The 17,216-nt window shown below is 40.9% G+C and overlaps 1 protein-coding gene across 12 annotated transcripts in view; it reads left to right on the forward strand.

Annotated features, from left to right (window-relative positions):
* Window positions 1-695: 695 nt before the first annotated feature.
* FMR1 (fragile X messenger ribonucleoprotein 1) overlaps window positions 696-17,216 on the forward strand; it is a 42,366-nt gene continuing 25,845 nt past the window's right edge. For all 12 annotated transcript variants that reach the window (XM_081081310.1, XM_081081314.1, XM_081081317.1 and 9 more), the window contains exons 1-3: window positions 696-1,068; window positions 12,814-12,866; window positions 16,681-16,774. In XM_081081310.1, coding sequence (XP_080937436.1) covers window positions 1,018-1,068; window positions 12,814-12,866; window positions 16,681-16,774 — 198 coding nt within the window. In that variant the 5' untranslated portion in view covers window positions 696-1,017. The remainder of the gene's footprint in view (window positions 1,069-12,813; window positions 12,867-16,680; window positions 16,775-17,216) is intronic.

A 17,216-nucleotide genomic window follows, 5' to 3' on the forward strand; every position in this document is an offset into this window, starting at 1 on the left:
AAATGAACAAATGTTTAACACATTCTTCTTCTTCTTTTTTTTTTTTTTTTGTATGTCAAGTAAAACAATGAAACTAAATCAAGGGAAGGGAAGTATATGGGTAAGTGCTGGGTCTGTGGAAGGACTAACATTTCCAGTGGTCCAGTCACCATCCATTGCAACTCAGAGAACACAGGATGTATCTACAGGACAGCCCAAAACATCTTGGGGAGGAGGCAGCATTACTCTCATTGTAGTTGCCACCTTAACTAGTTCAAAGTCTTCAATCTAATGATTCACCTTTATTCTTGACCTCCTCCCCCCCAACACACACTTCACCTTCACCTCAATCAGGCTTTGCCCCACTTTAAAAAAACAAAACTCAAAACAAAACAAAAAAACTCCAAACCAAGCCCGCCAGGTTTCTAAGTGAATGCACTCGATCGCTATGGTAGGCCCTTTCCCACGCCTCCATTTGCCCTTCTATACAGGAATGAGCACTCTAGCTGTCCCCTAGAGACGCCAGGCGGCCTGACCTCCACCTTCCAGACGACTAGTCGCCGCCCTTCCCACCTTCCCGCGTTCCTCAGAGTCCAGGAACCCTAAGTCCGCGCGCGAAGCAGATTTCAGGTTACATGCAGCAGACTTCACGCTGTACGCAGGCGCGCGCTCCAAGGCCCGCGCAGAGAGAGGGCGGGGATGAGGGGCCGAACCCTGGGGGGGGAGGGGCGGTACCGATCACGTGACGTGGTTTCACTGTTTACACGCGGAACGGCCGGAGCGTTTGGCCTCAGTCAGTCGTTGGGCTCCGTTTCGGTTTCACTTCCGGTGAGGGGCAGCCTCCGACTGGCCATAAGCCGACGGTGAGAGCAGGCGGCAGCGGTGACGGCGGCGCCTCTGCCGGGGGGCGTGCGGTAGCGCGGCGGCGGTAGCGCGGCGGCGGCGGCAGCGCGGCGGCGGCGGCGGCGGCTGGGCCTTTAGCGCCCACAGACCACCTCTCCAGGACGGACTCCAGGTGCCAGCAGGGCCGTCGAGAAGATGGAGGAGCTGGTGGTGGAAGTGCGGGGCTCCAATGGCGCTTTCTACAAGGTACTTGGCTTCAGGGCAGGCCCCATCTTCGCCCTTCTTTCCCTCCCTTTTCTTGTCGGCCTCGGCGGGAGGCAGGCCTGGGGCCCTCTTCCCTAGTGCTGCGCCCTAGGGGACTGGACGCTCTAGGCGGGATGTTGTTTGGAAGGGAAGGACCGGACTTGGGGCCTGTAGGAAGCCCCTCGAGCTTCGCTTCCTTTCCCGTTAGCGGCCCTGGCGCCCTAACAGAATGAGAAGCGAACCAGGAGGAGAGGGTCCCCTTTGGGGGGCCGAGCCGCGCCAGGGAGAGCTGGGAATGGGCGCGGACCAGTGGCAGGTTGGAGATCCTTGCAGGAAGGGCCGATGTCTATGTGAAGGGACTGCATGGCTTATTTCTCTTTTCCTAAATATCCTCTCCCAGTGGGATCAGGGCCTGACGTGATGGTAGTTGCTGAGGAGCGGGGGGCGCTTCGGTGGAGCCACCTTCTGCCTTGCAGAGGGTTTGATATCTCCTTTGGCTTCTCTTTTTCGGTCCAGCATTGGGACTTCGGAGAGCTCCACTGTTCTGGGCAAGGGACGTGAAGAAAGCAGTAAGAAGCTGTAGCCACTACCAAATCACAATGGCAACTGATTTTTAGTGGCTTCTCTTTGTAGATCTCAGAAGAGATTTTTAGATCCAAAACTTTCAGGAAGACACTGACATATCCAAGTAATGTATTAAAGAAGTTAGTAATCTTGAATATTCGTGGCCCCTCTACCTTGTTATAAATGTGAGCAAATTCAGGAATAAAGATGCTTCAGTAACTAAAAACATTAGCTACTGTACCACTTAAAAAACAAAATTTTAACCCTCCAAAGACCTGAATATATGCTATGAAACTAAAGGAAATTAACTGAATGTTATTATAGGGAATTTTTTTAAAATGAGTAAAAAAATTGTTTTGTACTTAACTGTCTCTCTGAATGTGCAGTGTTGCAGTAGATAGTATTGTTGAGGTTTTAAATCGGCATGATGGCTTTACTGTGTGTTTTTCTTTTTTAAGTTATGCCACTGCAAATCAACTAATATCTTACATTTTCAAAAGGAAGATTAAAAAATATTTGAGGTATTAGTAGTGCATCTGTTGTTACACACCAACTCTAGATCTAGTAATCTATAAATTCTTGTTTCCTCTTCAGTATCCTTCTGTAACTTCTGCAGGTAATATCTCACCTTGCTATACAGTCTTGGCAATAGAAGGTGTGTATGACAGGAAGCATGGAAAGTAGCTGTTGCCATTGTCCAGCATGATTCTTAAATTTATTATAGAACAACTTAAATGTTTCAAATGAGACTGATTTGGCTGAAGGAAAATAAACAATTGACTCAATTATATATGTGTTTACCAATTTTATGGAGATATTTGGAAATCAACATATTTCATAAATGAGTAAAGTATATAAAGTGTTCCATTCCATACTTTTAGCAAAAAGATAAAACATTTTGCTGTAAAAGGAGGAAAAAATAACCCAACATTTATGTTCTTAAGTCTCACCAATATAAAATTGTTTCTGTTGACTCTGCAGTCAAAATTTTGATTGCATTTATTTCAGGGGTCCATAATATCTGCTAGTTAGTTTGTGTGGAATTTTCTCTGGTTCCAAGATGGGTAGTTTTGCTTACTAGATTTGTGGTGCTAAGTATTAATAAATATAAGCAGGGGCTAATGGTTGAACAATATTCTAATCTGGGTTATTAGCTTAGATTGCATGCCACTCTTATTGTTTTGTAGTGGAGTTTGCTTGCTATACAGGGCAAGTAGCACATCCTGGTCGTGAAGGATTTATCATTCTCTTCCAGCAACTTATGATTTGTTCCCATGATTTTGCTTGCAAACTTATTGGAGTATAAGAAGCCACCACATAATTTTATACAAGAAACATAAAGTGAATTAAGCCTGCTAAAAAAATACCCTCTGTCTTTCCTATCAACCCCAGGTTTTTGTTTTGTGTGTGTGTGTATGTGTGTGTGTGTGTGTGTTTGTGTGTGTGTGTATGTGTATGTTTTTAACAAAGTTGCTTAATTTGAAGGTGAATTAAAAGAATGGGTGTCCTGTCCCATAGTTTCCTGAGGGGAAATTTGAACAAATATGTGAAGTGCAATTGCTGTTTTATTTAGTTAATTAGGTTTAAGAAAACCTCAAATGATCTGTATTGGTGGAAAAATAGTTTCTATAATGAAAAAGGTTTAAACTTTTATAGGATTCATTGTTGTGAGTTATAAAAGTAAAGCAAAAGTAAACTAAGTTGCTTATCCAGTGGGATTGGCAGAAAAGATGGGAAATAAAGACCAATAAAAAATAAACTATTGTGGAGAAATGTTAAATTTATGAAAAAAGGAACCTGGTTCATTAAATTGATAGAAAAGCTCTTAAAAACAAAACAACTTCAGTATAATTTAACTCAGACTTAATTTGCCTAACAGAACCACCATATTCCAAGGGACAGTTCTTCATATTCTGTGAGCATATTATACACAACCTTGCAATACAAACTGGGTAGATATGGCAACAGTTGAATTATTTTTTCTAAAAAATAACTTACGCTCAGGATGCAGAATTAACAGAACCATGAAGCCTAAACCCTAAGATAATAAAAGCTCATTTCTATTTTTCCCTCTGGTATTTATTTTTAAAAACTTGAAAGTTAGATTTATTAATTAGCAAAACCACTATTATTATGCTTAGCTATTTCTTTGACTTAGAAAATGATAGTCACATGTACAACTTATAGAGCCTTAAATTTAAGACATGAAAACACTTGCATTATACCTCACAAAATCTTTACAAAGCAGTTCCTAAACGAATAATGTTGAAATATAGTCTTTATTCTAGGGCATCTGCCTAAAATTGTGCAGTGGGAGTTTTGTTGATATTGTTGTTGGGTTTTTCTTTTGCCGAGTTTATATATTGAGAATGGTAATGAATTAACTCCATTTTAGATGTAGAATGTATGTCATTTCAATATGAATGTACTAATATATCCCAAGATATGTAGGTTTTGTATACTAGTATGGAAATTACTAAAAATGACTAAGTCGTATGTTGGAAGCATAAGATACAATACCTTTTTGTTTTCTGAAAATACAGGGTTTCTCAAAAAAATGTATACACACTTTAACAGCTGATAGCTCAATTTTGAAAATGAACTGTATTTTGCCGAAACCGGTTTGGCTCAGTAGATAGAGCGTCGGCCTGCGGACTGAAAGGTCCCAGGTTCGATTCCGGTCAAGGGCATGTACCTGGGTTGCGGGCACATCCCCAGTGGAGAGTGTGCAGGAGGCAGCTGGTCGATGTTTCTCTCTCATCGATGTTTCTAACTCTCTATCTCCTTTCCTCTCTGTAAAAACTCAATAAAATATATTAAAAAAAAAAAGAAAATGAACTGTATTTTAATAAACACTGCCTTTATAATTATTCAAAGTTTGTATATACATTTTTGGAGGTCAACTTAAATACTGACTGATAAGTAATATGGTGTAAATATAATGAACTACATTTTTATTGCTAAATTAAATTTTAATATAATTTATGTTTTTAAGTTTGGAATCTTAGGATAGACATTAATTTGGTAAATAGTGATATGGAGCTAGCAGCTAAAGATGGCAAAATCTACAATCCAGGATTTTTTTTTACTGAAGACATAAGTGGTCCAACATGTCATATCAGCTACATAACCTGCTAGAAATCACTGTTTTACTAAACGTGCATAAGGCACTATTCATGTTTCCTCTGAAGTCTCTAAATCTAACTTTGCATGCTGGTGATATTCTGTACTTCGAGGAAATAAATTATTCAGTTCAACCACATTTTTTTCTTCCAAGAGTCTAAATAATTTTTTTTTAATGTGCAGTATCTTTGTGGATGCATTGTTTTCCCCTTTGAAACTGTGTTTTTTTCCAACTTCATACTCAAACATTCTGAAAATCTCCAAATAATGAATTAAATACAAAATTCAGTTCTGTAATAACTGGATTTCTGATTCCTGCCCACTATGGAATGTACTTACAGATTGATAGCTGTTAACAGATGCTGAGAGCTTGGATTTGAGTCACAATTTTTTATATGATTTTTAAAATATGTTTTATTGATTTCAGAGAGAAAAAGGGAGAGAGAGATAGAAACATGAATGATGAGGGAGCTGCCTCCTGCATGCTCCCTACTAGGGATTGAGCCTGCAACCTGGGCATGTGCTGTTACCTTCTGGTTTATTGGTCGATGCCCAACCACTGAGCTACACCAGCCAGGCTGAATCATATTTTATCACATATTTTATCTATCCTCTATCTCTTATAGGTTTTCTTTTGAAGGATTATTTTGCAATGCTCTTAAGTTTTCTCTAGTGAGAATTATCACTGCATTACATGTGGTGTCTTCAATGATAATATAGAGGTTATATTTATTAGTGGTCAGGGGCTTACAATGAAATTTCGCTACATGATAATGTCTCTAGTGACCAGTGACTCATATCTGTGAGAGTTTACTAAACCAAAGGGTGTGAGGTATAGGGGGGGAGTAAGAGTTCACCCAGATGGGATGGATTTTCATCTTAGTTTCATCCATCCTGATAATGTAATATTTGAATTGGATTTCTAGTCATTATACACTTTGGTAAGTATGACTTTTGTGATTGTCTCTTTGGGCCAGTAGCCAATAACTTGGGAATCCCGTAATGATTTTTTGATTTCTTATTTATTACCCCTGATGGGGAACCAGTGTCTGCCTTTAGCTGCACTTAAGCACCTTTCTCAGACCCCAAAGATTTTCATCACAGTTTTTCTTTCTCAGAGTCTAAATAACCTTTTAGTATTTACTATCTATCTTTGAGGAAATAGCCATTTCCTTTTCTGTCTCAATTTTTAAATCTTTAAAAGTATGATTTTGTTGAGATGTAACTCTGAAATGTAAGAGCACTTATGGTTCTGCATCTTTTATAAAGTATGTTCGTCTATGCTTTACCTCTAAATTATTTAATGACAACTATGTGCCAGGCATTGTGCAAGACACTGGACATGTGTGATTTTATTACTCACAACAGCATTAAAAGGCAGGTTCCGTTCCCCTGTATCTGTTCCTTACTTGCAGATGAATGAGAAATCTGAAGTCTAAACCACTTTCTGGAGATTCCCACAGCTATGATGTGGTAGAACCAAGATTTTGAACCTGGATATCATTCACAGCAAAATTTTTTAAAATATATTTTATTGATTTTTTTACAGAGAGGAAGGGAGAGGGATAGAGAGTTAGAAATATCGATGAGAGAGAAACATTGATCAGCTGCCTCCTGCACACCCCCTACTGGGGATGTGCCCACAACCAAGGTACATGCCCTTGACCGTAATCGAACCTGGGACCTCTCAGTCTGCAGGCCGACTCTCTATTCACTGAGCCAAACCGGTTACAGCAAACAGCAAAATTTTTAACCACTAAGTTTATTGACTCTTACAAGAACTCTAGCTCTCATTCAGTACAGCTCCCTTCGTTCAAACCCATTCAATCAACCTTCTTTGGTAATCTCTCAGAAATCCCCTCCCCAAACACCAACTTGACTATCTTCTCCCCAAACACCAGTTTTGCTTGATATAGGTAGGTAGGGATTACAAAAAAATGTAGTTCTCCAAGTTGGTGGGGGGGGGGGTATGATAGTACTCTGGAAGTGTCCAGGGAAGGGAGAGTATGAATGTTGGGGTAAGGGAAGGACAGGGCCAGAAGGAGGATTATTGGAGAAATCATAAGAAACAGAAAGATGGGACCCTTGTTGGAAGTGACACTTTAGCAAAAGGCCTTAGAAGTCATAGGAGGCGGTTGTTCTTGGTGTGAGTGCAGAAGAAACCAGTTAGTTTCTGTTATTTCACTTATTACAGCAGCAACGAGAAGGTATTATTACATGCCTTCTGTATTTACTTAATATGCAAACAGTGACCAAAAATGACTGATTTTGGAATAATCATACAAATATCCATCCATATACAGATAAGCCTCCTTAATTCAAAGGCAGTGGCCCTGGTAGGCTGTGATGATTACTCAAACCATTTCTGACACTACATCAGAATTGCTTTCAGAGCCTTTGAAAGCATTCTTGTTTTGCTTTGTTTTGTTTTAAATAGTCACAACAATTGTACATCTCCCTCCTTTGAGGGAATGTTTGATTTAGGAAATAGACAAATGTGAATGAATATGATTAAACTGTGCAATATCTTTTTGGCAAATAGAAAAAATATATAGCAATGAAGTAACTGATTTTCAGAGTACTTTTAAGGTGGTTTTGAAAATAATCCCCAACATTTGTAAATGTTTTAAATCAGTATAGTCCAGCGTAACTTTATTCGATGAAAGAAATAGTTTCTACTTACACTGTCCACTACAGTAGGCACTAAGCCATGTGTGGCTATTGAGCAATTGAAATGTGGTAAGTATGAGCAGGAGACTGATTTTTAATTTTATTTCATTGTAATTAATTTAAATATAGAAAGTCACATATGACCAATGGCTGCTAAGGTGGACAGCACAGTTTTATACAATGGCAATAGTATTGGAAAGACACCTGATTTAATGACAACAGTTTTTCACCCAGCAGTAATAAAGTTATCTTACCTAACTAAAGGATTTAACATTTTCAGCATCTAATATACAGTAAAGAATTAATATTAATTACAGTTGACCTTTGAATATCCCTGGGGTTAGGGGTGCAAACCTCCATGCGTTAAAAAAATCTGTGTATAACTTTTGACTCCCCCAAAACTTAGTTTTCCTTTGGTATTTGTGGAAGATTGGTTCCAGAATTCCCCACGAATACCAAAATCCTTGGTTGCTCAAATCTGCTATATAAAATTGTGTAGATGAATGCATAATAGGCCCTTTACATCCGCAGTCTCCAGTGTGGATTGAAAGCAGTACAGGTACTTATTGGAAAAAAAAAATCCATGTGTAAGTGGACCCATGCAGTTCAAACCCATGTTGTTCAAAGGTTAACTGTACTGCCAAAATATGCAAACATAAAACTTTAGACAGAAGCAATGGCCCTTCTACCACACCCATTTCTCCAATTCTAAGCCTTTGTTCCTGCTGTCCCTTAGGCCTGTGCCTCCCTAACCTCCACTCCCTTTTGTTGGGCTAATTCTTCCTTTAAAGCTCAATAGGAACCTCATCTTCTTGTGTGTCTTCCTGATCAACACATCCACACACCTTCCCTCTAACACACATACCTTTCCTCCAAGGCTAGCATAGGAACCCCTGAGGCAATGATCCACTTAATAACTACTCATACAGTTTTTAGTAGGCACTCAAGACCTGCCCTCTCACCCCCAGGAAGTTTGCTGTTAGTGGGAAAATGGTCAATACTGTAGTAATAAAATGGGATATGTTTATAGAAGTGATAAGCATAGGATGTATAAGAATGCAGAAGACAGAATTTAACTTAGTCTTCAGGGTTTTCTCATAGGAGGTGAGATCTGAGCTGAAACCTAAAAGACCAATAGGAAGTAGCTAAGTTAAAAGAGAGGGAGGACAATTGGAAAGAAGGAACAGCATTTACAAAGAGAGGCCCAAATAGTTTAGCGCTGCTGGGTCACAACCTCCAAGGATGTGAAAGATGAAGCTTGGAGAGATAAGCAGTGGGGCCAGGTCATGAAGGGACTTTTACAGCCAGAGGAATTTGGCCATTATCCTTGCAGGTAGGGAAAACTACGGAAGAGAAAGGTACAGAACAATATTGAGTAAGAATCTTAAGTCTCTCAAGCCATTATAAAATGAATTAAGATATAAAGCTCTTTGGGTTTCTTTAGTTTGTCCTACTCCTTTACTTTTCAAAAAACAAAAACAAAACCTTCCACACCTATTAAAAACTTAATTTTACAGAATTACGGACATGCTGATTAACAAATTCTTCATTATAAATTAGCTGTTACATTTGTTACGTCATTTTATAGAATTATGGACAGCATACTGATTAAGGAATTCCCCATAATTAGCTATTATTTTTGTTATGTCTTTCTACAGGTTACTAGCAATTGTGGTATCAGAGTTTAAAGAGTTATTACCTCTGTGCTTTATATTACTACTAGTGACCTGTTGCACGAAATTCTTGCACATTAAAAGGGAATGAATTAGAGCAGTGGTTCTCAACCTTCTGGCCCTTTAAATACAATTCCTCATGTTGTGACCCAACCATAAAGTTATTTTCATTGCTACTTCATAACTGTAATGTTGCTACTGTTATGAATCATAATGTAAATATCTGATATGCAGGATGGTCTTAGGCGACCCCTGTGAAAGGGTCGTTTGACCGCCAAAGGGGTCGCGACCCATAGGTTGAGAACCGCTGAATTAGAGGAAATATTTTAATATTGCTATTTTGCTTCCATCTCTCCATCCCAATCTCTCCCAGTCTCTGTCTCTCTTTGTTTTTCTCAGCAGTCCTCCAGACCTCCCTGCCTCCCTCTCTCCCTCTTCCTCTTTCCTGGCTGGGAGGGGGCAGGGCCAGTGGGGGCAGCTCCACCCTCTGCCCGCCCTGGGGCCTCATTCTGAGAGAGGCTCTGAGAGTGAGCTGGGAGGGAGGGAAAGAAAGGGAGAAAAGGCTGTGAGCTGGTGGGTGCTGTGTGTGTTTGTGCGTGTGTGCGGTTGTGAGTGAGTGTGAGTGCCAGCCCTGCCTCCCCTGGCCCCATCCCCGCTGCCACAAATCCCCACCCACCAGAGCCTTCTGCACGCACAGCTTGGGCATTAGGTTGAGCCTTTGGTTGTTTTGGATGTAACAGACCCTGGCTCTTTATATATATATACTAGCAGCCTGTTGCAGGAATATTCCTGCAAGATTAGGGCTTCCTCTGGCCAATCTTGCTGCCAAGCCCCGCTGCACAGGGCCGCACATGGGGCTCCTGGCTCAGGGCAGGGCTTAGGCAGCTTGTTTGCGCCACCAAGCCCTGCTGCGCGCAGGGCCGCACATGGGGGTCCCGGCTGGGGGCGAGGCTTAGGCAGCACACAGGGTCCTGGATGGCAGCTCACGCTGGCCTGCCCTGCCTGCAGTATGCAAATTAACCGCCATCTTTGTTGGCGGTTAATTTGCTATCACACTGATTAGCCAATGGGAGGCGTAGCAAAGGTATAGTCAATTACCATGTTTTTCTATTATTACATAGGATACTAGAGGACTGGTGCACGAAACTCATGCACGGGGCGGGGGGGGGGGGGCTGTGTGTCCCTCAGCCCAGCCTGTACCCTCTCCAATCTGGAACCCCTCGACAGATGTCAAACAGCCCTCTCATAATCCAGGACTGCTAGCTCTCAACCACTCGCCTGCCTGCCTGCCTGACTGCCCCTAACCGCTTCTGCCTGCCACCCTGATCACCCCTTAACCACTCTTCTGCCAGCCTGATCAACAACTAACTGCTCCCCTGCAGGCCTCATTGCCCTTACTGCCCTCCTCTGCAGGCCTGGTTGCCCCCAACTGGCCTCCCCTGCCAACCCAATTGCCCCTAACAGCCTTCCCCTGATGGCCTGTTCACCCCTAACTGTCCTCCCCTATAGGCCTGGTTGCCCCCAACTGCCTTCCCCTGCAGGCCTTGGCCCTCCCAACTGCCCTCCCCTGGAGGCCTGGTTCCCCCCAACTGCCCTCCCCTGCCAACTCGATTGCCCCTAACTCTCCTCCCCTACAGGCCTGTTTGCCCCCAACTGGCCTCCCCTGCTGTCCCGGTCACCCCAACTGCCCTCCCTTGCCAGCCTGGTCACCCCTAACTGCCCTCCGCTGCAGGCTTGGTTGCCCCCAACCACCCTCCCCTGCAGGCCTAGTCCCCCCAAACTGCCCTCCCCTGCAGGCCTGGTCGCCTCTAACTGCACTCCCCTGCTGGCTATCTTGTGGTGGCCATCTTTTACCACATGGGGGTGGCCATCTTGGTGTTGGTGTGATGGTCAATTTGCATATTACCCTTTTATTAGATTAGATAGACTAGAGGCCTGGTGCACAATATTCATGCACAGGGTGGGGGTTCCCTCAGCCTGGCCTGCACCCTCTCCAATTCGGGACCTCTTGGGGGATGTCCGACTGCTTCTCACAGTCCGGGACCGCTGTCTCCTAACAGCTTGCCTGCCTGCCTGCCTAATCGCCCCAACCACCTCTGTCTGCCTGATTGCCCCTAACCACCTCTACCTGCCTGCCTGATAGCCCCTTACTGCTCCCTTGCTGGCCTGATCGCCCCTAACCACCTCTGCTTCACTCCGCACCCAGGACCCAGGATTCCCTCCTCTGGCAGGTTGCAGGCACCTGGGACCTGGGCTTCCCTCCCTCTGGCCGACCATAGGCACCCAGGACCCGGGCCGGCTTTGCCCGGGCTGGCTGCAGCCGCAGGGGACTGTGGCCCGGCGGCTTTACCTGGGCCGCAGGCGCTGGCTCCCTAGACCATGGGGCGGGTGGCTTGTCGTCTCCCGTGCCACAGTTGCAGGCGAAGCCGCTGGCGCCCGGGACCACAGGGCGGGCGGCTTGTCCCTCTCCTTGGCTGCAGCCCCAGCTGCTGGGACCATGCGGCGGATGGCTTATCCCTCTCCCGGGCCTCAGGCGCAGCTGCTGGCGCCTGGGACCATGGGTTGGGCGGCTTGTCTCTCTCCCAGGCCACAGGTGCAGCCACTGGCTCCCGGGACTGCGGGGTGGGTGGCTTGTCCCTCTCCCGGGCCACAGGCGCAGGCGAAGCTGCTGGTGCCTGGGACCATGGGGTAGGTGGCTTGTCCCTCTCCTGGGCTGCAGCCCTAGCTGCTGGCACCCTGGACTGCAGGGCAGGTGGCTTGTCCCTCTCCCGGGCTGCAGCCTGGCTGGTCCCCATTCTTCTCTTGCGAGCACATTTGTGCCTGGCTGGTCCCCATTCCTCTCTCTCCATTGTTGAGTGTCTGAGCTGTTATGGCATGACAGCATGAGGGTGTGACATTCATTTGCATATTAGCTCTTTATTATATAGGATATTTTTCTCCAAGTACATATGAGATTGAGAATTTAATTAAACTCTGGTAATGGGACATTTTAGTGGTATTAGAAGTATATTGTTGTTAAAGAAAATTTAGTGTACTTGTGTATATATAGATTTTCAGTTTTTGCAGTTACATTTAGTTATTTATTACTGTGTACTAACATTTTGTTAAGGAGAAAAAGATATGTTACAGCAGATCTATACCAGCTGGCATAGGGCTCTGGAACAAGTTTCATAGTCTCCAGCTTTGTACTCACTACCTCTCCTATTAGATGCTGAACTCTGGAGCAGTTTTTTCATGTTTTGTTTTAACTAGCCAGTATTCCCAGGGCCTAGCACAGAGTAGGTGACTACATATAGATGTGATTCATGAATGAGTTATCCTCATGAAATGAACAAACTTTAATTTGAATTTCCATTTTATTATTTTTTTTAATATGTTTATTGATTTTAGAGAAGAAGGGAGAGGGATAAAGAGACAGAAACATCAATGAGAGAAAAGCATCGATGGGTTACCTCTTGCATGCCCCCCACTGGAGATCGAGCCCACAGCCCCTGCATATGCCCTGACTAGGAATCAAACCGGAAACCTCTTGGTTCTTGGGTCAATGCTCAACCACTGAGCCATACCAGCCGGGCTCCATTTTATTCTTAAATATAAAATATTTGGTATCTGTGATTTTTATTTATTTATTTATTTACTTATTTATTGGTATCTGAAATTTAACTAAAAACAAATGATCTTCAAGTTTAGAAGGTAATTTAACTCTTTGTTTTTACAGGCCTTTGTAAAGGACGTTCATGAAGATTCAATAACAGTTGCATTTGAAAACAAGTAAGTGTCGATATAATTTTAGTGTTCAGGTTCTTTAATATTTTATGCTAATTATTCCTTTTACTCCTCATTAAAAAAAATTCAAGTTTAGTTTGAGTGTTTTTCAGGAATGCATCTTCATGTTTCTGACCAGGAAGTTCCTGAACAATTCAGTATTAAACCAATGGAAAAACTGTTCCTGCTAATGACCTCAGAGATTCCTTTTGTATATTCTTGATCCTTATATCTCAGTTTCCTTGAATGTGAAGAGAGAAACCAGATCCTTCTCTATTAATAACTGAGAGTTTGGATAGGAATATTTGTAATTGTTAAAAGATGAAAATGAATGGATTCACAGGTATTGGTAAAATTGATGTGTTTTGTAAGGTTAAATCTAAAATTAGTGGCTTTAGTTTTCTAGTATATTTTGTTGGAAATAATCATGTTTACCCCTTATTTTTTATTTGTTTCATATATTTATATTCAATAATTGTGGTAACTGATCTTTTCTGCTTTCTTCTGTTAGATGAGTAAATAAACATATTATAGGTCTAGGAATATTAGCTGTACAAAAGTATCAGTAATATAGATGTTACCATTTTATTTGGGGAGACCAGTCTCTTGCTTAAAACTTGTTTTCAATTACAGTTTATATTCAGTGTTATTCGGTATCGATTTCAGATGTACAGAAAAGTGGCCAGAAAAATCCTGTACTTTACAGAGTGGTCCCCCTGATGCCCCAAGCACCCACCTGGCCACACATAGTCATTATGACACTGTTGACTATATTCCCTATGCTGTAATCCACATCTCTGTGACTATTCTGTAACTACCAATTTATACTGCTTAATTCCTTCACACTTTTCACCCAGCCCACCTTACCTCCTCCCATCTGACAACCGTCAATCTGTTGTCTGTATCTATGTTTACTAAGATTTTTGATTGCTAATAAAGGCTATTTTCAGAGTAGCCATTCAAGATTCTAAAATACGAACAAACTCCTTGACTGCAGTGTAGACATGGTCATGATATTAGAATTTTATTGAGCTCTGAAGAATAGTCAACAATGATAACATTTTGACTTTTATATACCAAGAGAATTAATAGTACATCAAAAGCAAATTACAAATTTACAGAGAGAAGAAATAGATTAGTGGTTGCTTAGCACTTGGGGAGATAGGGAGCTACAGCTAGAGTATAAGATTTCTTATTGAGATGCTGAAAATGTTCTAAAATTGACTTTAATGGTTGCACATATCTGTGACTATACTTAAAACCATTACATTGTATGTACACTTAAGTGGATGGATTATATGATATGTGAATTATATACCTCAAATCTGTTAAAACATAGTATCTGACCCAGATGTACTGTAATTAGATTGTTCACAGATTCTTTTAGCTACCAACAGGGCAGAGTAGTATTCTCTGATCCCTAAAACACATTTAGGTGACAGAGATAAAAGGATTTAGTGTATCTGACTCTGTTCTTAGTTCCAGACTAATAATTTCAGTCCAAATTACAGTTTACATGTTAGAATACCTTTCTCTGTATACATAGAGCCAAAAGTTCTAGAATCTGCGTCTTTGCTGTTTCTGGTATCCACGGTTATACACTAGACCAGTGATGGCGAACCTTTTGAGCTCGGCGTGTCAGCATTTTGAAAAACCCTAACTTAACTCTGGTGCTGTGTCACATATAGAAATTTTTTGATATTTGCAACCATAGTAAAACAAAGATTTATATTTTTGATATTTATTTTATATATTTAAATGCCATTTAACAAAGAAAAATCAACCAAAAAAATGAGTTCGCGTGTCAGAGGTTCGCCATCACTGCACTAGACAATAGCATCACACCTCTAACGGAAGAATCTTTGATAACTTGGAGAGTAATTTTTTTTCTCATAATTATACTCTTTACTGCTTGCTCCAATCACTAGTTAAACACTGTTTCCCATAAAAGGAGAATTATCTTTCTTTGCCACTTTTAGTTTCTCCTGTAGTCCTTAATCTAGAGTATTAAGCAAACAGTCATTTCCTCTGTATTTAAGAATTATCTAGTTTACACACTGCTTTATCAGATCATTTCTCTTGTTTTCAATCAAATTTCTACTATAAACTTAAAATTATTATATCTTTGGACCTACTACTTCTCTTGTGTACTATAGCTGTATAAAAATTTCTCTTCAAACTATCTGCCATCTCTGGAATTTGAAATAGATAAACTGTTTTTCCTTGAATTCATAGAGTATATTTTAGAGTCAACTTGCTAGGTCCCTACCTGAGTAGTCTCTTTGCCCTTTTTTGTTTTCTTTTTAACAGAAAAGCAACTAATATTTTATGGAACTTCGGACTATATTTACCCTTCCTTTCAATCATAACCTCCTATTACTGTAATACAAAATTATTTTACATGCTTTTTTTGTTTATTTGTTTTTTTTACCTTCCCTATTTCATGTATTTTGAATAAAGAATTTGAATTTTTCATTCTGGCTGGTTTGGCTCAGTGTTTAGAGCTTCGGCCTACGGACCAAAGACTCTCAGGTTTGATTCCCAGTCAAGGGCATGCACCTCAGCTGTAGGTTCCCCAGCCCTGGTAGGTTGTGGGAGACAACCAATTGATCTGTCTCTCTCACATGGATGTTTCTCTATCCTCCTCTCTCCCTTCCACTGTCTCTGGAGATCAACAGGAAAAACATCCTAGAAACCAAGAAAATGACATTATGTATTATTACTTGCTTTACAAATCAAATTTAGCAATGATTTGTAACATGTTAAAAGTCACTGGTTTTCAGTAAGTTGAAAAAGGCTTTTCTGAAGTAAAGACATTTTTTTTTGTTTTATAGTTTTCAAGTATGTATAATACTAGAGAAAGGGCTCAGTCTAACATAGGTCCTAATCAGATTTCTACACATTCTGACTTAATTACCTACTCTCCTGTCTTATATAATAGCTCTTCTTTAAAAAAAAATTGTACTTTTCTCAGTAGAATTTTACTAAGAAAGCTCTTCAGTAAAAAAAACAGAACAAAACAAAAACCAGACATGACTGCTCTAGCAGTTGAATCCTCCAGTGTTTTTTTTTTAAGTTTGTCTTTTAGTATTTTATATCATTGTGAATATAAAAGAGTAATTTGATGTTTTTCAAAATTGTTCCATATCATTTAAAATTAAAAACAAACAGGCAACTTACTGAACTCCTATAGGCTGTCTCCATTGGGTTTCTGTGGTTTAGGAGACCCCATCAGGCCCCACCATACTGATCAGCAGCCAGCTATCCATGGCAAGAATTGACCACCTCGTGGGATCTAAAATTTAAATAGGGAAAAGTGAGTTCTGAATTGCTAATGTGCTGACTGCCCCATTTTGCTTGGGAATTAGATGGCATTTAGTACCAGTTTCTGTGGTAATTGGAATGTGGTTAAAATTCCTTTGCAAGTAGAAGTATGGTGATGGTATTACTAACACTTACTAATACTAACATATTTAATTTAAGCATCAAAGGAAATTGCTGTTGTGACCTTACATTTAGAACTCTTAGAGGTTGGAATTAATGAAAAAAGACTCGTTTGGAAAATTGTAATGTTGATCTGTTTTGTTTAAAGAAATATTCCAAATGGAACTACAGGGCTCCTGTGCTGCATGCAGGCTTTGTTGAGATGTCTCTATATTGCCCTTGTGCCCCACTCAGCAAAACACTGACAGTTTTAAAGCATTTGCTTCTTTAAATTAGAAAAACAGAGGGTCACATTTAACCAAAGTTGTTGGCATCGTGGTCATTGTTTCTATTAAACCCACAAGCTTGTTAAATAATTGTGTTTGCTTATTTGCAGCTGGCAGCCAGAGAGGCAGATTCCATTCCATGATGTGAGATTCCCACCACCTGTAGGTTATAATAAAGATATAAATGAAAGTGATGAAGTTGAGGTAAGTTTCCCATGTCATCAAGTTATTGAGCACTGAAGGAATGGGAGCATTTAAATTCCCTGTGCCTTTTGTACTCCTTGTTTTTAACACTGTTTAAACTACCTTGAGAATTTTAGCTGTGATGGACATTTGTTTTTAATTTGAAATATATGTTGCTTAAATGTGGCTGCCTGAGTAGCGGTTTTGGGCCCATTTTTGAAAATCACCACTGATTTCCTTTGTCCACTAGTACTTCTTTTCTTTCTTCCCTCAATCTCTGAATCTTTGGATTAGGAAAATTAGTTTTACAAAGGAAAAAAATCATAACTTCATAATAGAGCATCATCCTTGAATTTCTTTAAGTAGTAGTAAATCATCCTGGTATATTTTTTCAAAGCCATGTATGTGTTTTAATATATACATATGTAGGCAAAACCTTTTTACAGGGCATGCTGTGAACCAC

The sequence above is a fragment of the Myotis nattereri genome (assembly GCF_964212035.1).
Source record: "Myotis nattereri genome assembly, chromosome: X".
Classification (NCBI taxonomy): Eukaryota; Metazoa; Chordata; class Mammalia; order Chiroptera; family Vespertilionidae; genus Myotis; species Myotis nattereri.